At 37.0% G+C, this 22850-nt stretch overlaps 1 protein-coding gene across 1 annotated transcript in view; it reads left to right on the forward strand.

Annotated features, from left to right (window-relative positions):
- Window positions 1-22850, forward strand: part of CDKL5 (cyclin dependent kinase like 5) — a gene marked incomplete at its 3' end in the record, with an annotated part of 174965 nt that overhangs the window by 133753 nt on the left and 18362 nt on the right. The window contains exons 9-12 of the mRNA XM_081277068.1: window positions 2425-2614; window positions 7872-7952; window positions 13159-13310; window positions 18484-19450. Of these exons, the coding sequence (XP_081133194.1) occupies window positions 2425-2614; window positions 7872-7952; window positions 13159-13310; window positions 18484-19450 (1390 nt within the window). The remainder of the gene's footprint in view (window positions 1-2424; window positions 2615-7871; window positions 7953-13158; window positions 13311-18483; window positions 19451-22850) is intronic.

The following is a 22850-nucleotide window of genomic DNA, read 5'->3' on the forward strand; positions in this document are numbered from 1 at the left end:
AATACATTCTTCTATTGACAGGCATCTGGGTTGATTCCATAACTTAGCTATTGTGAATTGTGCTGCTGTAAACTTTGATGAGGCTGCATTGCTAGAATGGGATAGCTGGATTATATGGTGATTCCATCCCTAGTTTTTTTGAGGAATCTCCAAACTGTTTTCCAGAGTAATTGTCCTAGTTTGCAGTCCCACTCAACAATGTAGAATATAGCAATATAAATTTCTGAATTTTTTTCTGAAGAGCATGACTACATGTTTAAATTATTTTCTGAGGGGTTTGTATGAATGTTAACTATTCATTTCCCAGTGTCTACCAACCATCTGGTAGTACTTCTAGATTCATTGCTGACCTATAAGTATTACTGGCATCAGTTTTTGGAAACTTTACTTTTTTTTTTTTTTTTGAAATCAAAAGCTTGCTTCATCCTGAGAATCAAATGATCATTAGTCACTTTATTATTCCCTCATTTGTGTGGACGTTCTGGATTTCTGTGCTAATTTTTATTCTTGGATTTAGGATTGATATTTCATTCTGCCTGTGTTTCTTCTGTGTACCATTCTGGACTCATTGAATTTACTGGACACTATTTGCCAATGAAAAAAAGAGTATGAAGTAGATAATTCTCAGAAAACTGAAGTTATGTTTAGAGATGCGTGATAGCTACCAAAAGTAGATGGTGATAGCGCAACTCATTTGAGCTAAATTGACTATTGTTAGTCAAGTGATTGTCAAGTACTAGTTGAAGAACTATATGATTTGTGTAAAAATTCCATTGAAATCAGTTGATATTTAGTTTTACATTAAGAATTTTCATTTTTACATATTCTCAGGGCTTTGTCCTTGACATTCAAAATAGTTCCAGCTGCATAAATTACGCAAATCAGATGATAGAAGAAAAATAGCTTAGTTAGGGTATGTAGAGGTTTTTTGAAGGTTTTTCCGTCTAGTACCTAGGATGTTTTCTTTCTCTCAAAAAGATATGAAAGAACAATCAGTATTATTCCTCCCCCAGCAAGCTACCAAAAAGATTTAAATGAAGTTTCCTCATATAGTTCTTAAGTTTTTGTGGGAAAGAAATGAAATGTTGCCTTATGAAATGTTGCCTTATTGCAGTGATTTGTTACCCTAGAAACATGTTCTGTATAATGTTAACAGTGCTTTGGTTTAAAAGTTTTGATATTAACTGTTAATATCATTGTGGCATTCTAGAATTTCATTTCATTTATCATATATTTTATTTTGGTTTTCTGTTCTTAAAACTTGGATTATTTGCCTGGAATGATTGCACACACCTGTAATTCCTGCAATTTGAGAGGATCACAAGTTCAAGGCCAGCCTGGGCAACTTAATAAAAGATCTTGTCTCAAAATAAAATAAAAAAGGCTGGGAGGCTGGGATTGTAGCTTAGTGGTGGAGCACTTGCCTAGTATGTGTGTGAGGCACTGGGTTCGATTCTCAGCACCACATATGAATAAATAAATAAAATATAGGTCCATCAAAAAAAAAAAAAGGCTGGGGATGTAGCTCAGTGGTAAAACATCCCTGAGTTCAATCCCTAGTATCAAACACCAAAGAACTTGTATATGTGTTTGAAATTAAAATAAATACATGGTTTCTTACCTAAACTACCATAAATAATTTGACTTACAGCCATAGATATTGAGTTATAGGTATAGAGCTGTTTTGGGAATGCCTAGATTTTCATGGATGGTTTCTATTTGTAATAGCAACTCTCCTCCTAAAGCACTCTGGTAAACTCAGATCCTAGAAGAGAGCTTTAAACCCTTTAAATAAACTAATAATGCTTTTAGGAAGGTAGCTATTAGAAAGCCCTGGATATGTAGAGTACAATTATATTCAAGTAAATAATACAATAGAACTTAGCACCATTTCAGCTATTGGATATTGTGACACTAAGTAATCAAAGGTTAAATAATATTCACTATTTGTTTAAGAAGACACACAAGTCAGTAGTACGTTTTAATACACTGGATAAAATGGATAAAATATAACTTTTTGACATTTAGAGAGCTAAAGTATAATTTAATTACCTAGAATTTATATTTCTTGGGAGCATTTTATTTCCCAAGTGAGGTGTTTCTCATCAGCCATGTGCACTATATTAGGATTTATTAAGCCATTCATATTCAAGATATACCCAGATATCAAATTAGTGTATGCTGACTAAATTGCTACTAAACTGACATCTTTATTAATGTAGGTTTATTCACTTGTATTCTGGATTTTTACTTGAATATCCATGATTCCTTATTTTCAGTTGTACTGTTTTCTAGTGGCATTTTAAAATTTCTTAAATACACAAATGTACTTTAAGTCATGAATCTGTTCGAAATAATTTGGAAAAGTTTTCAAACATTATATGTCCTCAATTGTCAAGATAATCTCTCCCTTTGCTTTTTCAGAGCTCCCTATGGGAAGTCTGTAGACATGTGGTCAGTGGGCTGTATTCTTGGGGAACTTAGTGACGGACAGCCCTTATTTCCTGGAGAAAGCGAAATTGACCAACTTTTTACTATTCAGAAGGTGCTAGGACCACTTCCATCTGAGCAGATGAAGCTCTTCTATAGTAATCCTCGCTTCCACGGGCTCCGGGTAAGAGGTTTTGCTAAAACCCCAAATGGAATCAATACAGCTGTACTTAGTTCATTGTTCATTGCACAGTGGTATGCTAAGCTGTCCTTTGAAAACTGTTCCCTTTCCCATTATAATGTTTATAATCCCCACTATCATATTTTATTTCCGGGTCTTATATAGTATTTGTGAATGCTTAAAAAATGATCAGAATTTGAAAGTAGGAACTGCTAATATTTTTTCTCATTTATAAATTCTAATTTTTCAAGATCTTTTTTAGCATATGCATTATTATATTCTAAACCTCAATTATCTTAGACTCTTTATTCAAAATATTAAGCATTCCTGAAAGATACAGAATGTATGTATGCTTACTACTTACTTGAGCAAATTTGTTTATAGTGATTTGAGGAAGACCATGAATACTTGCATCCTGCAGATTTAAAGGTTTTTGTTCCAGCAAATATTGCTTGTCACATATTCTTTACAAACCCATGTGTTGTCTTAAGCAGCCTTTTCTAAACTTGATAAATTTGTACAGAGCTTGTTTTCTTAGAATATGCCAAAAAGCATCTTAGAAAGTATGAACTTTCCCCAAATAAGGAACACCTACCTTGTAGAGGCACTTCATTGGAGTGGCTAGTGAGTTACAGGCTACCCCTCTCATCCATCTACCCCAAAAGCAACTTTTTAAGTTTTCAAACATTTTTTGGACCCACATGTTAGTTGGTGGAAGCTATAAAATAATCTTTCATCACTTCCTTTCTTTCTCTTAAATGCATCATTCTCAAACCATGTTATCTTGCCATTTGTAAAGCACTTCGTTTTTTTTCTTTGACTTCCTAGACCTCAGTTAGTTTCCCTTTGGAGAACACCACTGTTCACACCTGAGTGCCAACACAACCCCAGCTCCTGCTGGGTTTCTCTTTCATCTCCTTCCTGCTTTCTGTCTCTCTTCCAAATGTGTCTGAAGTGCCTCAGGCAAGTTTTTCTCCCTTCTATTTTTGCTTTTGTAAGCCAAAAATTAGCCAAATTATGCCATTAATTAGGGTACAAACAGCACACGTAGTTTACCAGGTTAGTTCAACAGTTATTGAACATTTGTCATACTAGATGTTGAAAACATGACAATAAATAAAACTTGCCCTCAGTCTTGCAGTAAGGGAAATCTATTATATTCACAAATAAAGTTAGTCATATCGAATTTGTTTCACTGAGAATTAATCCATACTCCTTGCCATAGTCTGTGAATCCTTGCCCAATCCATGTCCTCTGGATGTCTGACTTTGTCTTAAACCTATCTCCAATCCCCTCTTTCTCCAAATTCTATTTTTCTGTTATTTGGCTTCCATAAACATTCAGAGGTTTTTCCAGGTTCATGAATTTTGGGACCTGTGGCTTCTTCTTTCAGGAAGATTGTTCTTCCCTTGCACGGCCTCTTCTCCTTCCATAAATCTCAACTCAAAGAATGCCTCCTCTCTCTGTCCACCCAATATTCTGTACCCTATCTCATCTCTCTCCTCCATAGTATCCTTCTTTCTTTGTCATACCACTTATCACATTATGGTATTATTTCATTTGTTGTTTTCTTGATAATTTCTAATATCAAGTTCTGTCCCACTAGCATATAAGTTCCTCAAGGATGGACATCATGTGTTATCACTGTAGTTAGTTACAGCATCTAACACAGAACGAATATGTCTGGTGGGCCCTCACTAAACATCTGAGTGATCTATGGATCGAATGAACCGGTGTCATCAGCACCCAAGCTCAGTTTTATTTCATTTCTCTTCATCTCCAATGCTTCTTTCACCCTTGTCATTTTTGCCTGAAGTATAGACAGTTGGCTCCCAAACTAATCTCTTGAAATTTCTTCACTTAAGTCTTTTCACATTTCTCAAACTATGCATTTACTTCTATCTCCCTTTTATTTAAAAACCTATGTAGAATTGCTGATAAAGTTGAAATCTTTAGGGGTTAGCATTAAGGAGCCTCCTAGCATCATCTCCACCCTGTCCCTGCCCCCTGTTCTTAAACTACCTTGAACCTCCCACCATTTTCTTGATATGTGGGTTCTGAAATGGCTCATTTCCATTTTTTCTGATGTTCCCAACACTTGCCTAGACTCCAACCAAATCTCCTCTGTCCATAAAGCCTCTTCTAGACTATTCTAGGATGAATAGTCTATATAATAGTCTACATAATATATAATATATATAGCAGATACAACATGGTACCTAGCCTTAGTACGCTAAAGAATTAAGGATTTCATACTAAAATAATTGTGAAACAATATATTTTACAGGAAAGTATAATATATATATTACAGAACTGTACTCGTTATTTTATTGTACTGCTTTTTAATATATCTCACTATGATTTAGACTGTGATGCATGTCAAACATTCCAGAAAGTTAGAAATCATAGATAAGGATTCATTAGAAAGGACTTTATGGAGGATTTGACATTTTAAGTAGATATTGAAGAATGAATAGCATTTAGATTAGAGAGACCACACAAAGGGTGTATTTTCCTCATTTGTCTGTGGTCCTATTTGTTCACAGACCTCCTTGCTAAACAATCTTACCTGTAAAGTGTTAGGCGGCATTTGACAATGCTGCTTATAAATATTCTTCAGGGAAATTGCTGCTTCCATGGCACTTTGATTTTTATAAGCCTTAAATGTTTACATTTTAGTCTGAAAGTGTTTACGGTATTTCAACTAAATTAGTTCACTCTCTTTAGAGGTTTAACAACATCCTTTGAGGGGAAAGTTTTCTTTTATGATATCCCTTGAGAATGTCTGCAATGGAGAGCTGAGCACAGAGAGCTTGTGAACTGCAATTGCCGTGAGCCCCATATACCGGTAACTAAAATCCAGCGTATGATGTGCAATTGGATCCACTTGCATAGAGAATGGGAAATGCACAAGATGTTGCTCTAACTGTATGGATTATTTGGAAAACAATTGTTGTCTCATAGTTTAGTTCCTAGGCTCCAGTGTTAAACTGCTAGTGTTCCAAGCCTGAGTCCACATTTATTACTTGAATGAACTCAACAACTTATTTCGCCATCCTGTGCCTCTGTTTCTTCATGTGTAAAATAGTGATAATAGAATAACATTTCGTAGGGTTGTTGTGAAGATGAAATATTGGATATAAAATACCCAGTCCAGTGCCTGACATATAGTCAGTGCTCAGTAAAAAGGTATGCTCATTGTTTTGTATCCACCAAGTGATTAAGAAAGGAAACAAACTACTGATTAGATTATTATTTAAACTTCTGTGCTTAAGTTTTAGCTGTCTATTGAATCATCTCATGTTAGAATGGTAGATTTCATTCGAAACATAATTTTTTTTTAAGTCAGAAGTTTGCTTGGTAATTTTATTATAATAGTTCTAATACCTTTTGACTTTCAGAATTGATTTTCTTATCAATGAAAGGTCATTTCTGAGAAAAGCAAAGGAGAGGGTATCTGGTATGTAATGTAGAAGTAAAATGTTAATCAAAATGTACTGTGCTGGGCAAGGTGGCACATGCCTGTAATCCCAGTGACTTGAAAGGCTGAGGCAAGAGGATTGTAATTTTAAGGCCAGCCACAGTTACTTAGCAAGACCCTGTTTCGACATTAAGGCAGGGGTAGGCATGTATCTCTGGGGTAAAGCACACCTGGGTTTTATTCCCAGTACCATAATCAATCAATCAGTCAGCCAATCAATAAAATATACTGGTACAGGGTCTTTATCATGGCATGACAGGCATCTCTCTCTTTGGGCTGATATTTAATGTTCCAATAACATCAAAAGGAACTTCTGCTTCTCCATTAGGAGAGATGCCTCAGTTTAGAAAGAGTTTAGGTTTGGATCACAGGCCTGGGTGCAAATACTAGTTCTGCTGCTTGTTACTTATGTAACTTTCCTTGAACTAGTTATTTGAACTTTCTGATCATCATTTTCCTCATCTCTAAAGAAAGAATAATAATACCTAAAATGCCTTGCATAGCATCACTTCCCTCAGAAATCAGTTTTAGGTTTTTGCCTGTGAGTCTGTGTTAAGTTCATGTTATTCTTTCCTTCTCTATCTGGGAGGTGCTGTCCTACTTTTCTCTTGTCTTCCCTTTTTTTATTCTTCAAAACATAGTTCAGATATTACCTATGGGTTCTTGCTTCTATAGCCACAAACCACCTTGATCTCTTTTCTCTGAGCTTCCATTGGAATTTATGTTTGCACAGTGTAGCACTGATTGTTTTCCCAATCATATAATAGATTCCTCAAATGCAAGGTTTAGGTCTTACCCATATTCTGCATCTCCTCCCCTGCTGAGCAGAGCGTGCAGATGATGTCATAATCACTCTTTAAATAGCCTGTTTGAATTTTACCCATAATTAGTTTTCCTGTCCACTTATTTTTACATGTTTACGGATTTCAGTAGCTTGAAATGCTCTTATATTGGTATAAAGGAAATATATATTAAAAGCAAACTAGCCTTCACATTTGGAGGGAGTACATGGCATTGGGCTCTGCCAGTCATATTACCCAGTGTTTCAGCATTCACTCAGATAGTGCCAAGTGTGTGTTAGCACAGGAAAGGGTAGAATATCTAAATAAACTTGACCCCTCCCCTTCATTTTATTAAAAATTGCATTTGTTAATCTAGGCGCCTATGTTTGCCCCCTACCTCAGCTTACAAAAAGGGAGAATTAAAAACAGTTCATTTTAAAAAGACATTTAAAGCAATTACAGTGTGTGCCTGAATTCACTGTTTCTGCTTCTGATGGCCTTTCAGGTTCTGGCCTCCTGCTTCCTTTTTCTCCTTTGTAAAACTTAGCTATTTTCAGGAATAAATGCTATGTTCTTGAGAAAAAGCGATAAAAATCTTACATTATATCATATTGTATCCCTCCTGTTAGTCCCCCAATTACCATCAGTAATTAAGTAGACATTCTGTGTAAACTATTTTAGAACTTATAAAAGCAGACAGTACTCTATAAACTGTATAAATAGTTTCAGATTTTATATCTTAGTCAATTTTACATGCTTAAAAGTATTGTCTAGATTTAAATATCATATTTCACTGTGAAGTTTCCCATTGTTTAACATACAGTCCTATTTATTCATACCTGAAATACATGGATACCAAAAGTAATATACAAATATGAATTTGCTTGGATGGGTACTAGGCAATAATTTCTCAACTGCTCCCTTCTGCTGTGCTCACAAGTACATGCACACATGTCCTTCCCCACATGCTGACATTCCTGTTGTGTTATCCTTACAGTTTCCGGCTGTGAACCACCCTCAATCATTGGAGAGAAGATATCTTGGAATTTTAAATAGTGTTTTACTTGATCTAATGAAGGTAGGGGAAATTGATATCTATCTATATGAAAATGTTTTTTGATGTATGGATTCTCTTGTGTCTACATGTGATCATAGCCTGCTTTTATGAATTAAGTGTTTTGTTACTAGATGTAAATTGTGAATAATGGGGGACTATTTCACGTTAAAAGGCATGTAATTTGTTTAAACTTGCAATAAGTTCTGGTATTATCGTAGTTCATTTAGACAATAGCATGAGATCTCTAACTCATTTTCCTAAGGCAGAGTAATAAAAATCTTCAGCACTCAGAGCTGATCAGGCATAAGTTTTTAAACAATTGTTAAAATGAATATTGAAGGAAAAGAGATTCTACAATTTCTGTTACATGATATTTAAGGCCTCTTGTAGTTTGTACAGATATAATCAGTGAACCCAATTCTCCTCTTCTGTGTAACCTCTTCTTCTCTCCCAGATAACTCTTTCTGGCTCTTCTTTAGACACTGGCTACTACTGTGGTGTGAATGTTCCTTGTGCTAGCCCCTTGTTCAGAACACTTCCTGCTCTGAACTACTAAAAACATCCTCTGAGCAAAAATTACTTTTCTTATTTCTTATTACTTTTCTTATTTCTTTTCTTATTTCTCCAGCTTCTGCTGCAGCCAACAAGTGTATAAACAAGCATTGGTTGTATGATAGTAGACCTTCAAAAAATGCTTGTTAATAGATGAGTTTATTTTATGCCCATTCAGTCAACTGTCAAAATCAGTGGAGGCTACACAGTGTGTGCATAGAACCTTTAAAAGACTTAGCACAGTTGGAAATTGCTGAGCTGCATTCTTAGAACTTCACTGTGCTTTAAACTATGTTAATCTGTGTTCCAGGGAACACAGTGTAAATAGGTGTGGGGGTGGAGGTGGAGGAGGGAGGTGTGGCATTTGGGAAAGGCCACATACCTTATAACCTTTCTTAGAGATTCACAATGTTCATTAACCTGTAAATGGTTTCAGAAATCTCATGTAAAGAAGCATTTCTGTTTCATTCAACATTTCCCAAATTTAATTAACCACTAAAAACTGTTTTTGTATAAAACTCTAAGGCACTAATGTTCTGAATACAGATTGAGAAATGCTATTAAAAAAAAAATAAAAACAACCTCCAAGTTCTTTCAGTTTAATTAGGTATAAATTATCACTTATATCAGTTGGGTTTTGTCAATATATTCTTTCACAGTCAATATTTATTGATCAGGGCCTTAATTTGGTAACTTTTAAAATGTAAATGAGGTAGAAAAATGGAAGTAAATAAAATTTCATGTTTTCTGCCTTTTATCTGTTTTTTAGTTAAAAATAATTGAACTTTTTTGTTAAATCATTGTAAAGTGTAATTACCAGTCATCAGGGTGGTACCTGAATCTGAATAAAAGCAAGTACTGAAAAAAGATACCACAGACAGAAGTAGAACCATAAATTAGACATTCTAATTCCTGTTTTTTAAAATGAGTTTATTGTCAAGTTTCTTGAATAGTAAATAGTTTTACTGAAATATATATTCAGAGGTGCTCATTATGTCTCCACCTCAGATGACTTTTATAATGTTAACATATTCTTATAACCTTATATAGATTGAGATATAGAAATGTGTTAATACCCTTGAACCCTCCTTATGATCCTTTCTAGGCTTCATGCTCCTGTCCTGCTCTGCCCCCTTCTATTACCAACCATTAACATTGCCTTATTATTATTGAATGGTACATAAATAGAATCCATTCCTTTTGTCTTTTAGCTATTTTTGAAAATGAATTTGAAAAATTAAAAATACCAATTATCCTTTCATGAAGAAATATTCTCTGTGCCATTCCCAAAAGCTGTCTGGATAATTTTGTCTTAGGTAATAGAAGTACCTAAAATGGCCATCTCATCCTGCATCTGTTCATTTCAACCACTTCAATGGGGATAGAAGTCACCAGCATTAATTCAAGCCCTTAACTATTTTAAGAATAGATACAATAATTATGTTGGATCTATTTTATGATGATGATGATCGTGATGGTGGTGGTGGTGATGGTAAGGAGGATGATGTTTTTCCTCAAAATGCTGAATTTTAGATACTATTAACTGGGTAAATTTCATATTTTCCTCATGAAGACCTCATCCTTTCAAGTAATTTGAAAATTAACAGCTCTATTAATAAATACAAATGTAGTTTTTGTATGTACAGTAACTTCTACTTGATAACAATAAATAACACTAATGCTAGTAGATATATATACTTTGAATTTAAAAGACTACTTAAGGGTTGATTTTCCTTTCTTTTTTAGCTAGTATCTTAAGTGTTGCCATTTTGATGTTAACTGTTGAACTGCGAGTGAGAACAAAATTGTTTTTATATCCTGACAGTTTTTGTTTGATAATAAGAAAGAAAGAATTGAGATGATTTCAGAGTTGTGTCTGAATCAGTATGAATGTAAATCCACTTGCATGTAATCAGAGGTTTGTGTTTTAATAAACAGAATCTTTCAACCTAAAGTGTTCATTTCAGTATATGGTGGAATCAAAAGTCAAACTTTATATGGTGCTAGGTTGAAGGTGCTTGTCTGAAATTGAAATCTGACTTTTGGGGAGCAAATTTCTTCTTGCTGTTTAATAGTGGGTCACAAAGAGGTCAACTATGGGCAAAACCAGTAAAAATGAGCTAGAGATGGATTTGTGAATGCTACAATTCACCCTGCTTCCTTCCTTTAACAGGGAAAAGTAAAGAGCAAATTTTAGTGTGCTGTATTGTATTATGTTACGCTATGTAGGTAATGTTTCTTTAGCTATTTGCTTAATTTGTAAATAAGAATCTCAGTGATTCACTTTTAAAATCCTGTTCGGTTACTAATATAAATAAACAATATTTGGAAAAAACTTTTAGTTGTAAAGAATCTAATATATACAATATAAAACAAAGGGCCAGTGCCTTAATGAATAAAGAACACTTACAAATAAAGAAGGATAGATTTAGAAAGGGAAAAATTAAAAAAAAAAACATAAGAATAAACATGTGAAAGCATTCAGCCTCAATAGTAGTCAAAGATGTAATTTAAAACCACTATGAGAAGGTTGGGCGCAGTAGCACACACCTGTAATCCCAGCAGCTTGGGAGGCTGAGGCAGGAGGATCAGTAGTTCAAAGCCAGCCTCAGCAAAAGCGAGGCGCTAAGCAACTCAGTGAGACCCTGTCTTTAAATAAAATAAAAATAGGGTTGGGGATGTGGTTCAGTGGTTGAGTGCCCCTGGATTCAATCTCTGGTTTCTCCCCACCAAAAAAATAAAATAAATAAGTAAAACCACTGTGAAATACTGCCTTTTAAATATATATTTTATAATTACTAAAAAAAAAGAAAAAAAAAGGAAATGCCTGCTATTGATGAGGATGCCAAGAAATTGGTAGATTCCTACAATTGCAGAGATTCCTACAATTTTGAGACACCCTCCTAGGAGGTAATGTGGCAATATACCAAAAAGAATTTTTTTTTTTTTAAAGAGAGAGTGAGAGAGGAGAGAGAGAATTTTTAATATTTATTTATTTATTTTTAGTTCTCGGCGGACACAACATCTTTGTTGGTATGTGGTGCTGAGGATCGAACCCGGGCCGCACGCATGCCAGGCGAGCGCGCTACCGCTTGAGCCACATCCCCAGCCCACCAAAAAGAATTTAAAAGTTTGCATACTTAACAGTTCTGTCTTTAGGAGTTCATCCTGTAAAAGATTACAATTGTTGTCTCAGAATTAATTATAATAGTGAAAAGTGACCATCATCTAAATGCCCAACAGTAGTAGGCTGTAACTAAATAATGGTATGTTAATATCACAGATTTCTATGTAGTCATTAAAAACGTGGTGTTAGGCTGGGGATGTGGCTTAAGCTGTAGCACGTTCACCTGGCATGCACGGGGCGCTGGGTTCGATCTTTAGCACCACATAAAAATAAAATAAAGATGTTGTGTCCACCAAAAACTAAAAAATAAATATTAAAAAATTCTCTCTCTCTCTCTCAAAAAAAAAAAAAAAAAAAAAGTGGTGTTAAAGCCGAGGATACAGGTAAGCAGTAGAGTGCTTGCCTAGCATGTACAAGGCCTGTGGTTCAATTCCCAGAACTGAGAAGAAAAAAAAAAAAAAAAGCAAACATATTGTAAGATTATTTGTTGCCACATTGTTCATAATAATGAAACAAGGAGGCCAGGCACTGTGGCTCAGGCCTATAATGCCTATAATCCCAGTGAGTCAGGAGTCTAAGGCAGGAGGATTGCAAATTCAAGGCCAGCCTTGAAATTTAAAGAGACCCTGTCTGAAAATAAAAAGGATTGGGCATGTTGCCCAGGGATAAATCTCTCCTGGGTTTGATCTTAAGTATAAAAAGAAAGAAAAAAATTTTCTAAAACTAAAAATAACAAAACAAGGAAAACAATACAAAAAGGTACATCTGTAGAGTTAATGTTCCTTACCTATATGAATGAACCCTTATGGTTGTGTCTCAAGGCTGGGTGTTGTAGCACACGCTTGTAATCCCAGTTTAGGCAGGAAGACAGCAAGTTCTACAGCAGCCTCTGGCAACTTAGCAAAATCCTGTCTCTAAATAAAAAATAAAAAGGGATGGGGGTGAAGCTTTGTGGTAGAATGCCCCTGGATTCCGTTTCCAGTACAGAAAAGAAAAGGGGGAAAAATGTACATCAAGTGGAAAGAGTGGAAAAAAACCCTAAGTACAAACAGTTGTGTGTATGCTACTACTTGGGTAAAATAATAGAAATAAATAGAATTGTGTACAGAATATAACTATGGAAGGCTGCACAAGAAACTGATGACCTGCCTCCAGAAATAGGAATTGGGTATTTGAGGGAAATGAAAAAGATGAAGAATGTGAATGTTTATGTATTAAAAAGATTTATAAATGTTTAAGTTATATCATAAAAAGTGGTTTTAATGGGTAAGTTAAAAAGGGTGGGATATAAAACTTGTGTGTGTAATATGACCCAGATTTTCTAAAAAGGAAATATGTATATATTATATTCAGGAAAAGGCTGGAAGGATGTCTACACAGAGGACAACGATGGTGAGATGGTGATTTAGATAGTCTTGTTTTTCCTGAACTGTGTTTACTAGATATTCTGCAATGTTCATGTATTTTCCTTTTCTTAAAAAAAGTAATATTTTTATTATAATTTAAATTTGACTTTGTAATGTCCAATTCTGAACTTTATTTCCTAAGAATTTACTGAAGTTGGACCCAGCCGACAGATACTTGACAGAACAGTGTTTGAATCACCCTACATTTCAAACCCAGAGACTTTTGGATCGGTCCCCTTCAAGGTCAGCCAAAAGGAAACCTTATCATGTGGAAAGCAGCACGTTGTCTAATAGGTAAATATTCCCTTTTAAGGAAATACAGATGCAGTGTTGGTCTTACAAGTAGGTGGAAGAGGTGGCTGCTAAAATTATGCACTTAGAGAAAAGAAGGAAAGCCCTCTCTATTCAAAAATATCTTCCTTATGCTTATTACATGATTCAGAACTATAATTAAAGAGTTGTGTGGGTCTTAAAGTCTTTCTTATCTTTAACAAGTATATTATGGAAATCTATACATTCTCTGGGAAAGGTAGCATTGGATTAGCAACTCAGGGGGTTTCCAGCTAGAAGATTCTGTATAAATAGCACCCTGGGGTGATACCTAGAGGAAGAAGGATGGGTGGGGGCCCAGGAATTCCTGGAAGGAAAGGAGGATATCAAACATGTGGGTGGGCCCAGACCCCAGAACAGTCTTTGCAACTGAACCAAGTAAGCTGACTCTTTAGAAGGGTCTTGTGTTTTTATTCCTGTTTTTTAATTGTTGAAAAAATATTTTTTCATAAAAATAAAGCCAATGACTTCACAAAAATAAAAGTAAAGTCTGCGATTAAAAGTGGTACTTTTTAGGGTTGGAGTTGTGGCTCAGCAGTAGAGCACTTGCCTCATATGTGTGAAGCACTGGGTTTGACTCCTAGCACCGCATATAAATAAGCAAATAAAATGAAGGTCCATCAACAACTAAAAAATATTTTTTTAAGAAAGTGGTACTTTTTAAATGCAATTTTTCAAACACACACACACCCCTCCCCCTGGAATTAGATCCGTCAGGTTGTCTTTTTAGACCTGATACCCCCAATTCTGCTGGCTGCATTTACAGGAGGAGAGAGAGTGTAGCCAGTCTCCGTGTATCTTCCAGAAGCTGATCTTGGCATCTGGGATTATTAGATTTTGAAAGACATAGTTTCTTTCATTAAATACTAGAAACAGATGCCCAGCATGTGCAATGCCCTGGGTTTGATTCCCCAGTACTGCAAAGAGAGAAAACAATAATTCTTAATATGAGGCCTTTTTTAAAAAAATTAAACCCTCCCCCCAATTTTTTTCCACATAGAGCATTTTTAAAAAATATTTATATTTTTTTAGTTTTATTTAGGCAGACACAATATCTTTATTATTATTATTATTATTTTATTTTTCTAATTTTATGTGGTGTTGAGGGATCGAACCCAGCGCCCCACGCATGCCAGGCAAGCACACTACCACTTGAGCCACATCCCCAGCCTGAGCATTTGTTTTTAATAGACTGGAGATTTAAAGGCTCAAGATTTGGTACTTTAAGGTCTGGGAGGACATTCATCAATTGGTGATAACCATTTGTCCTATATTTGCTCTGCTTAACTACAATCATGTGATTGTATCTCAGAACTGTTTACTCTTCTTTAAATGACTGATTTCAGTTGTTTCCCCTTGCATCTTACAGACCATTCTTAGCTCGTTTGTTGTTTGCTTCCATGAGATTTTAGTACACTAAGTAAGGAATAGTAGTCATCATCTGGTTTCTCCTTTGCATTTGGCAGGTTCAGATTATTTCTGTGTCTTCTCTGGGGTCACTCTCAATTCAGGTTCTTTTGTTTCCCTTATACCTGAATTGTCTACAGTGTACATTTACAAAGAAAATTTCCCAATTATATAAAGTACAGTAGACGGATGATAAATTTGTGATTTGTGCCATAGACATTAGTAGTGTAACCATATTTGGAAGGGGCCTTACTTGAGAGAGTTCTTGGAGGTAACCTCAGTGAGGACCTGAGGCTGTCCTTGGGAATCCTCTTTCAGTGTCTTTTAAGGAGGTGTTTGCAGCAGGTTCAGAGGAGATGATTTGTATGAATCTTTGAGGAATCCTCCCAAATCCTCTTTTGAAGTATATGACATTAGAAAATAAGTACATAGATATTTCTGAAAGAGTTTATTTCCAGGTCTTGACACTCTTGTTGAATATCTTAAATAAAAAGTCCTAAATGGTTTCTGTTAATAATCCTACCTCATCTTAGGGCTTTCTTCCCATTCTTGTCTGTAGTCCATACTTACTCCACAGAATAAGTAGAGTTCTTGTCAGGAACACTAATTCTAGCTTGGATCTCATCACAGACCGTGGCTCCTTTGGACTTCTCAGGATATTTCCCACTCACAATCACTATATCCATTGGTCGCTACTTACATGTTCCGCTGCCCTGTCCCTGGAAGCATATACACTCTCACATACCCTGTCTTCCAAGTTCTTTTCTCTGTAGGCAGCAATGGACTCGGGCATTACCCAGTCCCCTGCCTGTCTCACTGGGGCTCTCCTTAGATTCATTATCAGAGGAAAAACCTCCGATTACATGATGGTGCTCAGCATGTCCTTGCTCCTCTCTCACTGGTTCTGCATTGCCAGTGTTCCCCTAATAATGTAGCTTTGTGCCTTTGTGTTTCCTTTTAAAACTTATTTTACATAATATACTAACCAACCATCCATCCATCCATTCATCCATCCATCCATCCATCCTGCCAATCATTTAAGACCAGTTTATATATAAAATCTCCTTATGTGGTTGGCAGTTTAAAACAGATTCTTTACAGTTGTGTGTCAAAGAGATCTATGGAATTTTCAAAGCTGTATTTTATTGTTATGCTTTGGCAGAGCTCCAATTTGAAGATAATATGATGCCCTTTCTATATAGGAATTATACTATGTACAAAGCTCAATTACTTCCAATTAATCAGAATAGCGATTTAGACTCTTTGTACATTCATGGAAAAACCTAAAACTTTGACAAATGTTTCTGCCTTAACTTTTAGCCTTTCTTTTCAGTTAGAAATTATATCTTATGTTGCTGTGAATATGTATAACATCCCATGTTGAATTGTGCTCAACATTAATAATAGTGATTCTAGCAGTTCCAGAAGCTGACAGAAGCTCTAGCAGCTGTCTTTATTGTTCTCTGTCCCCTTCTCGTCCTTTTTTAGGTTTGAGACATTTCCCAATATCTGCATGTTTTATCTTTCTGCCATTACTCTCTCTAGGCCTGAAGGAGAAAGAGAGGAAATAGGGTTCCAAGGCCTAGTGACAGCTGGAGCTTTGCAGGAGGAGCTACCCTGCAGAAGCTGTCATCTGGAGGGAGGGACACAGCTAGGATCTGAGTCAGGGCATCATTGCCAGGAAGGAGCAAGGAAGACCTCCCCTGGCTTCTTTCTCCTCTGGTCTTGTGATACTTTCCCCTGCTAAGCCCTATTGGAAGGTCGCCAGTTTGCAAGCCTAGGGAACACAGTCTGGGCCCAGGACCAGCCAGAGGAGTGAAGAACAGATTGGTAACTGGATAAATAATAAATAACCAACACACACTTAGATCTATTCATGTATAAGACTGTCTTATCATTTTTGGGTTTTTGAAAAGTCACTGAGATATTTTAGTTAGCAAGATTCAGTTGACAACTCTAATGGTTTTAAAGCCTGATGCCTTTAGGATACAGGGACTCTCCTTTATTGATCTGGGGATAGATTTTAATGACATTATTCAACAGAAAGTAAAACTTTTCCTATCTTCCTGATTTCTTTCTAGGTCTGAGATTTGCCATTTGGTCAACTCAAATTTAAGTGTCCTTATTTAATGCTGCAATTCTTGTGACCTTACTGGGAGAGATTAGTGAGTGCATTTAGGAGATGAACTTTCCACACTATTATAGGCTTGCTTAATATAAGATTTTCCTTTTTAATGCTCTCAGATTTCTGCTGGGGAAGACCATCTGAAAAATATGATAGAAAGGGCTGGGGTTGTGGTTCAGTGGTAGAGCGCTCGCCTAGTGTGTGCAAGGCCATGAGGCCCTGGGTTCGATCCTCAGTACCACATAAAATAATAAAAAGAAAGGCATTGTGTCCACCTACAACTAAAAGAATTAAAATAAAGTTTAAAAAATATGATAGGAAAAGGGCCCTTACATTTGATGCCTGAACATGCAGATTCTTACAGGGAAAATTAGAAGGCAGTTTCACAGGTTAGCATTCTACATTAATTAAAAAAAAAAAAAAAAAAAACATTCGCCAGAATCTTCTGGTGAGCATGTAATGGGAACAAAACTTTCCCCAATCAAACCATCTTTAGCAATAGTGATATTTACAACGTTTTCTGAATACATAGTAAAAAGAAAATTGTGTAATTCATTCATTTTGAAACATTCTAACCTATCCCAAGCCCTTATCAGGTCCTTTAAAAGAGTTACTTAATGAATAAAACTAAACTTGTTATGGTGTTACTTTCAGGTTTTAGATAGAGGTCAAGGTTTTCCTTTGGATTGATAGTTTGTATTTTAAGCCAAGTAGGAAATGAAGCTTTGAGTCAGTTTGAAGTAACAACATGTAAAATGAAGAGACTAAATTGTATCCTTTGATAAGCAGTTAACATTTCCAGATTCCTAGGATCCAGTATAGGCTTCTTATTTAGCCAACACAAAGGTATCTGAACAGTTAGTGACTCACTCACTCCTGTCTTGTGTATAAGGAGATAGCCAAAGAGCCCTAAGTAATTGCCTCTTCTCCAAAACATAAACACTAACAAACCTCACTGAGCAGTTTGCATTTCTTTTTAGAGTGTCATTTTCTTTTAATGAGTACATTGCTGGAATTCTCATTCTTTAACTCTGCAAGTTAAAGACTAAAGAGATATTGGTGTCTGTGTGCTATGAGTATGTATTTCTGATGCAAGCTACATGTTTTACAAACAAAAATCAAGTTCAGAGAACACAGTAACCTTCAAGTCTTAAGTGTTGCCTTCTGACATTCAAGAGGATAAAAGAGTGATAGGGAGTCTGTCTACATCTCAGCTTTCTTCTCCTTAGCAGATATTCTATAATGAACACTCATAGCAGCCAACAGAGTGAAAGCATGTTTTACCAGATTATCAGTTAGAAACTGTGTTGGCAGCAAGTTGGTTGAGCAGTTACAGATGCAATAATAACTTCATCAGGACTAGTGCTTTGTTGCAGAGTGAATTAGTCTGAGGGACTTACTTCTTTCTTATCGATAGGTTCCTTGTTATTGGTAAGCACATGTTTGAGAGAGTTAATGTTTTTAGTCACTGAGGTGTTTTAAATATGTGTTTCTTTCTTTCTTTCTTTCTTTCTTTCTTTCTTTCTTTCTTTCTTTCTTTCTTTCTTTCTTTCTGTGTGCCAGCTATTGAAGGAAACCAATGTACCTCTTTTGTTTTTAACATAGAAACCAAGCCAGCAAAGGTGCTGCTTTACAGTCTCACCATAGATCCAACAGTAAGGACATTCAGAACTTAAGTGTGGGTCTACCCCGGGCTGACGAAGGCCTTCCTGCCAATGAAAGCTTCCTGAATGGAAACCTTGCTGGAGCTACTCTTAGTCCGATGCACACCAAAACCTACCAAGCAAGCACCCAGCCTGGGTCTGCCAGCAAAGATCTCACCAACAACAACATACCACATCTTCTCAGTCCAAAAGAAGCCAAGTCCAAAACAGAGTTTGACTTTAATATTGATCCGAAGCCGTCAGAAGGCCCAGGCACAAAGTACCTCAAGTCCAGCAGCAGATCTCAACAGAACCGGCACTCATTCATGGAAAGCTCTCAGAGCAAAGCCGGGACACTGCAGCCTAGTGAAAAGCAGAGTCGGCACAGCTACATTGACACCATTCCCCAGTCCTCCAGGAGTCCCTCCTACAGGACCAAGGCCAAAAGCCATGGGGCATTGAGTGACTCCAAATCTGTGAGCAACCTTTCCGAAACCAGGGCTCAAATCACAGATACCAATACCAGTAGGTACTTCCCATCCAGCTGCTTGGACTTGAACTCTCCCACCAGCCCAACTCCCACCAGGCACAGTGACACAAGAACTTTACTCAGCCCTTCAGGGAGAAATAATCGAAATGAGGGCACTCTGGACTCACGCAGAACCACAACTAGGCATTCCAAAACAATGGAGGAGTTGAAGCTGCCCGAACACATGGACAGCAGCCATTCTCATTCGCTGTCTGCACCTCATGAGTCCTTCTCTTATGGGCTAGGCTATACCAGCCCCTTCTCTTCTCAACAGCGTCCTCATAGGCATTCCATGTATGTGACCCGGGACAAAGTGAGAGCCAAAGGCTTGGACGGAAGCTTGAGCATAGGGCAAGGGATGGCGGCCAGAGCCAACAGCCTACAACTCTTATCACCTCAGGTACAGCTCAGCACCTTGACCCAGTCTGGTGGCTCATCATGGGAAAAGGGGGTACAAGGGATGCTTTCGGGGTCAGTCTGCGATTTTACCTACTGTAGGAGGCCATGCTTTCTTTGGTAGAGTGAATACAAAGAAGCAATACTGGACTGTTGTGTTAAAAAAGAAAATTAAATCAACTGTTGAGTACTCAAAAGAATGTAAAAGTTTGTTTTTAGTAATCTGTTTCTTTTCTTAAATGTTCCCTTCTGGCATATTTTGTTGAAAGAATCCTATTTTGATTTATTACAGAACTCATCGGCTATATGGGTTAGCTTTTAGTTTTCTCAAAATTCAGTGTGAATTCATGGGTATTTTCTGTAATCAGTCTAAACCACATTTGCTTAAATCAAACCTTTTTTCTAAGGCTTTCTTCAATATCTTTACTGAATTTAAAAGTCTTTAATTTATCCAGAACTACAGATAAATTTAACTTCAGGCCAGGATAAATGTTAATTTTTGGACTTTATGGGTTGTGTCTAAATCTTCAGGCAATAATTTTAGCATAATGCTTTTCCATCTTATTCATCATCAGACTCTAGAACTGAGACTAACCTGCTTAAAGAAGTAACATTCCTATAATAGAACACATTTTTAAATCATATTTTCATGATTTCATGTATAAAGCACTGTGCCCAGTGCCTGGCACAGGGCAAGTGTCTAACAAACTTTAGCCATTCCTGCTGCTCCTTTGTGATGGTGGGAGCTGTTACTCAGTGAACATCGTCTTGGTGCTGGTTGTTCCCAGGTACTCCAGAGAGTCCCAAATAGAGTTCTTGCCCTTGAGAAACTAGCTTTTCTCAGGAAAGATTCAATTATACATGCTGACCATGAACTAATTAAGGTATAATTAAGGCCTACGTTCACATGGCTAGGAGTAGGATTGAGAACAAGGAAAGATCACTGTGAGCAGCAGCAGTCAGAAATGGCTTTTGGGGGCAGGTTTGCTCTGGTGAGGATATAGACAGGTGCTGAGTGGTTGAAGAGTGAATATGCGCTCAGGCACCATGAGAGGCCCTAGTTAGAAAGAGGAGAATGACAGGGTTGCTGTCCTCTTAGAGTTTCTGGGCTAGCAGGGATCACACTTGCCAACAGATCAGTCACTCTGATGCTGTGGGGTCGAGTTCCAGCTGCTGTACCAGAGACACACATGTGTTCTAAAGGGAGAGGGAGCAGTGTGGCAGTCCAGGCAGGGCAGTGGGAGGCTCCCCAAGGAGGCAGCATCTGAGTAGAGTCCTCCAAGAGGGTTAGGATTTCATTTGGGGATGAAAGTGAGGGCAACAGCAGGAAAGGGGCTTGAAAGAAGCAAAGAAGAAGAAAAACATTCCAAGGGGGCAGAGGGTGACAGAGACCTGACTTAGCATAGTGTGTTGCAGGGATTGCAACTGGCTTCATGTTCCTGGAGGGGAAAATGCAAGAATTGGAGTGGCTTTTGCAGTCATGCACACATGAGGAGAGTGTGTTCAGGACTGAGTGAATGCCAGTGGGAAACAGTATGGATGTTAATAACTGCTCAGAAGTAGAAACAAGTGGTCTTTCAAGTTGCAGGGTTGAGTATAGGGAAATGGAAACTTGAAGGTTTCTTTCCTAGGCGTTCCTTTCCTTTTCCCAGTGGGAGAGGGAATTTTTACAGCCCATTAAGTCACTACCTTCATCTCACAGAGACTCAGAGAAGGTAGGTGAGTCGCCCAAGTTTACCCAACTAGAGCAAGGTGGATCCTGGGATTCTGAGACAGTCTTCAGGTCCCCAGGTATGCTCTAAGAAGCTGGAAAGGCCAGATGAGGGGAGGGCATGAGGTACCAGTTTGCAGAGGCCATAAATGGAGTCACAGGAATGGTCAGAGGAGCCCTGAGGAGTTGCTATAGAGAGAAGAGAACTTCAAGAACATGGAAAGATCTCTAGGACCCACCTGCCCATAGACATGAGATGGAGGTCAAAACCAGGTAAAGTGTGCTGGCAGTAAGCATAGTATCAGAGAAGTAAGGAAAAAAAAAAAAGAGATGGTTTCGCTTGGGAAAAGGACAAATGATTGGCTCTTGGTGAATTCAGGGAAAAAAAAATGATTTTTGTGAACGTGGTTGTCCTAAGCTAATTATAAGCAATTAGTGTGGGCTAAGTACAGATCCAAAGTCCAGTTCAGGAGGTGCAGAACCAAGCTGTAGCAAAGTACACATTTAAAGGAGCAAAGGTGGCAGAAGGCTTGAAAGGTAATGAAAGCTGTGAATGAATCATAGGAATCATGCAAAGTATGTGACCACCTTTAGGTTAGACACAAAAAACTTGTTTTCTAAAATATTTTTCTAGAGGCCCTTGTCAGCAGCATAGGTGGTAAGAGTCAAATAAGATTGTGTCACAAAGCAGAAAGAAGAAAGGCAGCACTGTGGAAATTCTTGCCCAGAGTCCTCCAAATACCCCAGAGAGTGAGGGTCAGAAAAACAGAATTATATTTTAGATTTTATTTTATTAATATTTATTTTTTAGTTTTAGGTGAACACAATATCTTTATTTTACATTTATGTGGTGCTGAGGGTCGAGCCCAGTGCCCCATGCATGCTAGGCAAGCACTCGACCACTGAGCCACAACCCCAGCCCCCATATTTTAGATTTTAAATAAAACATTTTTTATATCTCACCTAGGCTTGAGCTAATACTCTTTATGTGCCTTAATATACACCTATATGATTCAACTAACTCCTCCTAATGAGCTGGTAATGCATTCCTTAATCGATTTTTCTAAAGTGTAGAAAATATGAAAATTGTCCCCCTTGGGTACCATTGTAGATCAAGTGCTGTGTTGAGGCTGTGACTCATTTTTTTGAGAGATCTAGGTAGTAATAGCCTCTCCAGAAAGGGGCACTGTCATCATTATGGCTGAGAAATACAGAGAACCTAAGTGCTGTTATCCTGGAGACAAGAAGAAAATTTGAAGCACATAGACTATGGGATTTAGGGACTTTCAAGACAAAAATTAATAAGAGGACTTATTCCTTGATTCATTCAAGAAGCATTTATTTTCATTTGAATTGGCTATATGAGTTCTTTCTGAAAAATAATTTTGGTTCTGGACAGTTCTTTTTAGAGAACTCAGCCTAAAATCAGCTAGAGGACTTTTGGATTGACTAATAGACAACCATAGTGCTGCTCAGAACCATGACATCTAGATATTAGAAAGAGGTTTTTTGTTTTGTTTTGTTTTTAATAATTAATTGGACTATTTTCAGATTAATTTATTCCTTGCTTGCCTTAACTTTAATGAGAATTTCGCTTTCCATCTGTTGAAATTTGTTCAGCTTATTTTATATTCATCAGATGATTCACTCTTTCCTGGGACAATTTATGTTTTAGACAACATTTTTTTAATTT

This window comes from Spermophilus citellus, assembly GCF_964194105.1.
Source record: "Spermophilus citellus genome assembly, chromosome: X".
Taxonomy (NCBI): domain Eukaryota; kingdom Metazoa; phylum Chordata; class Mammalia; order Rodentia; family Sciuridae; genus Spermophilus; species Spermophilus citellus.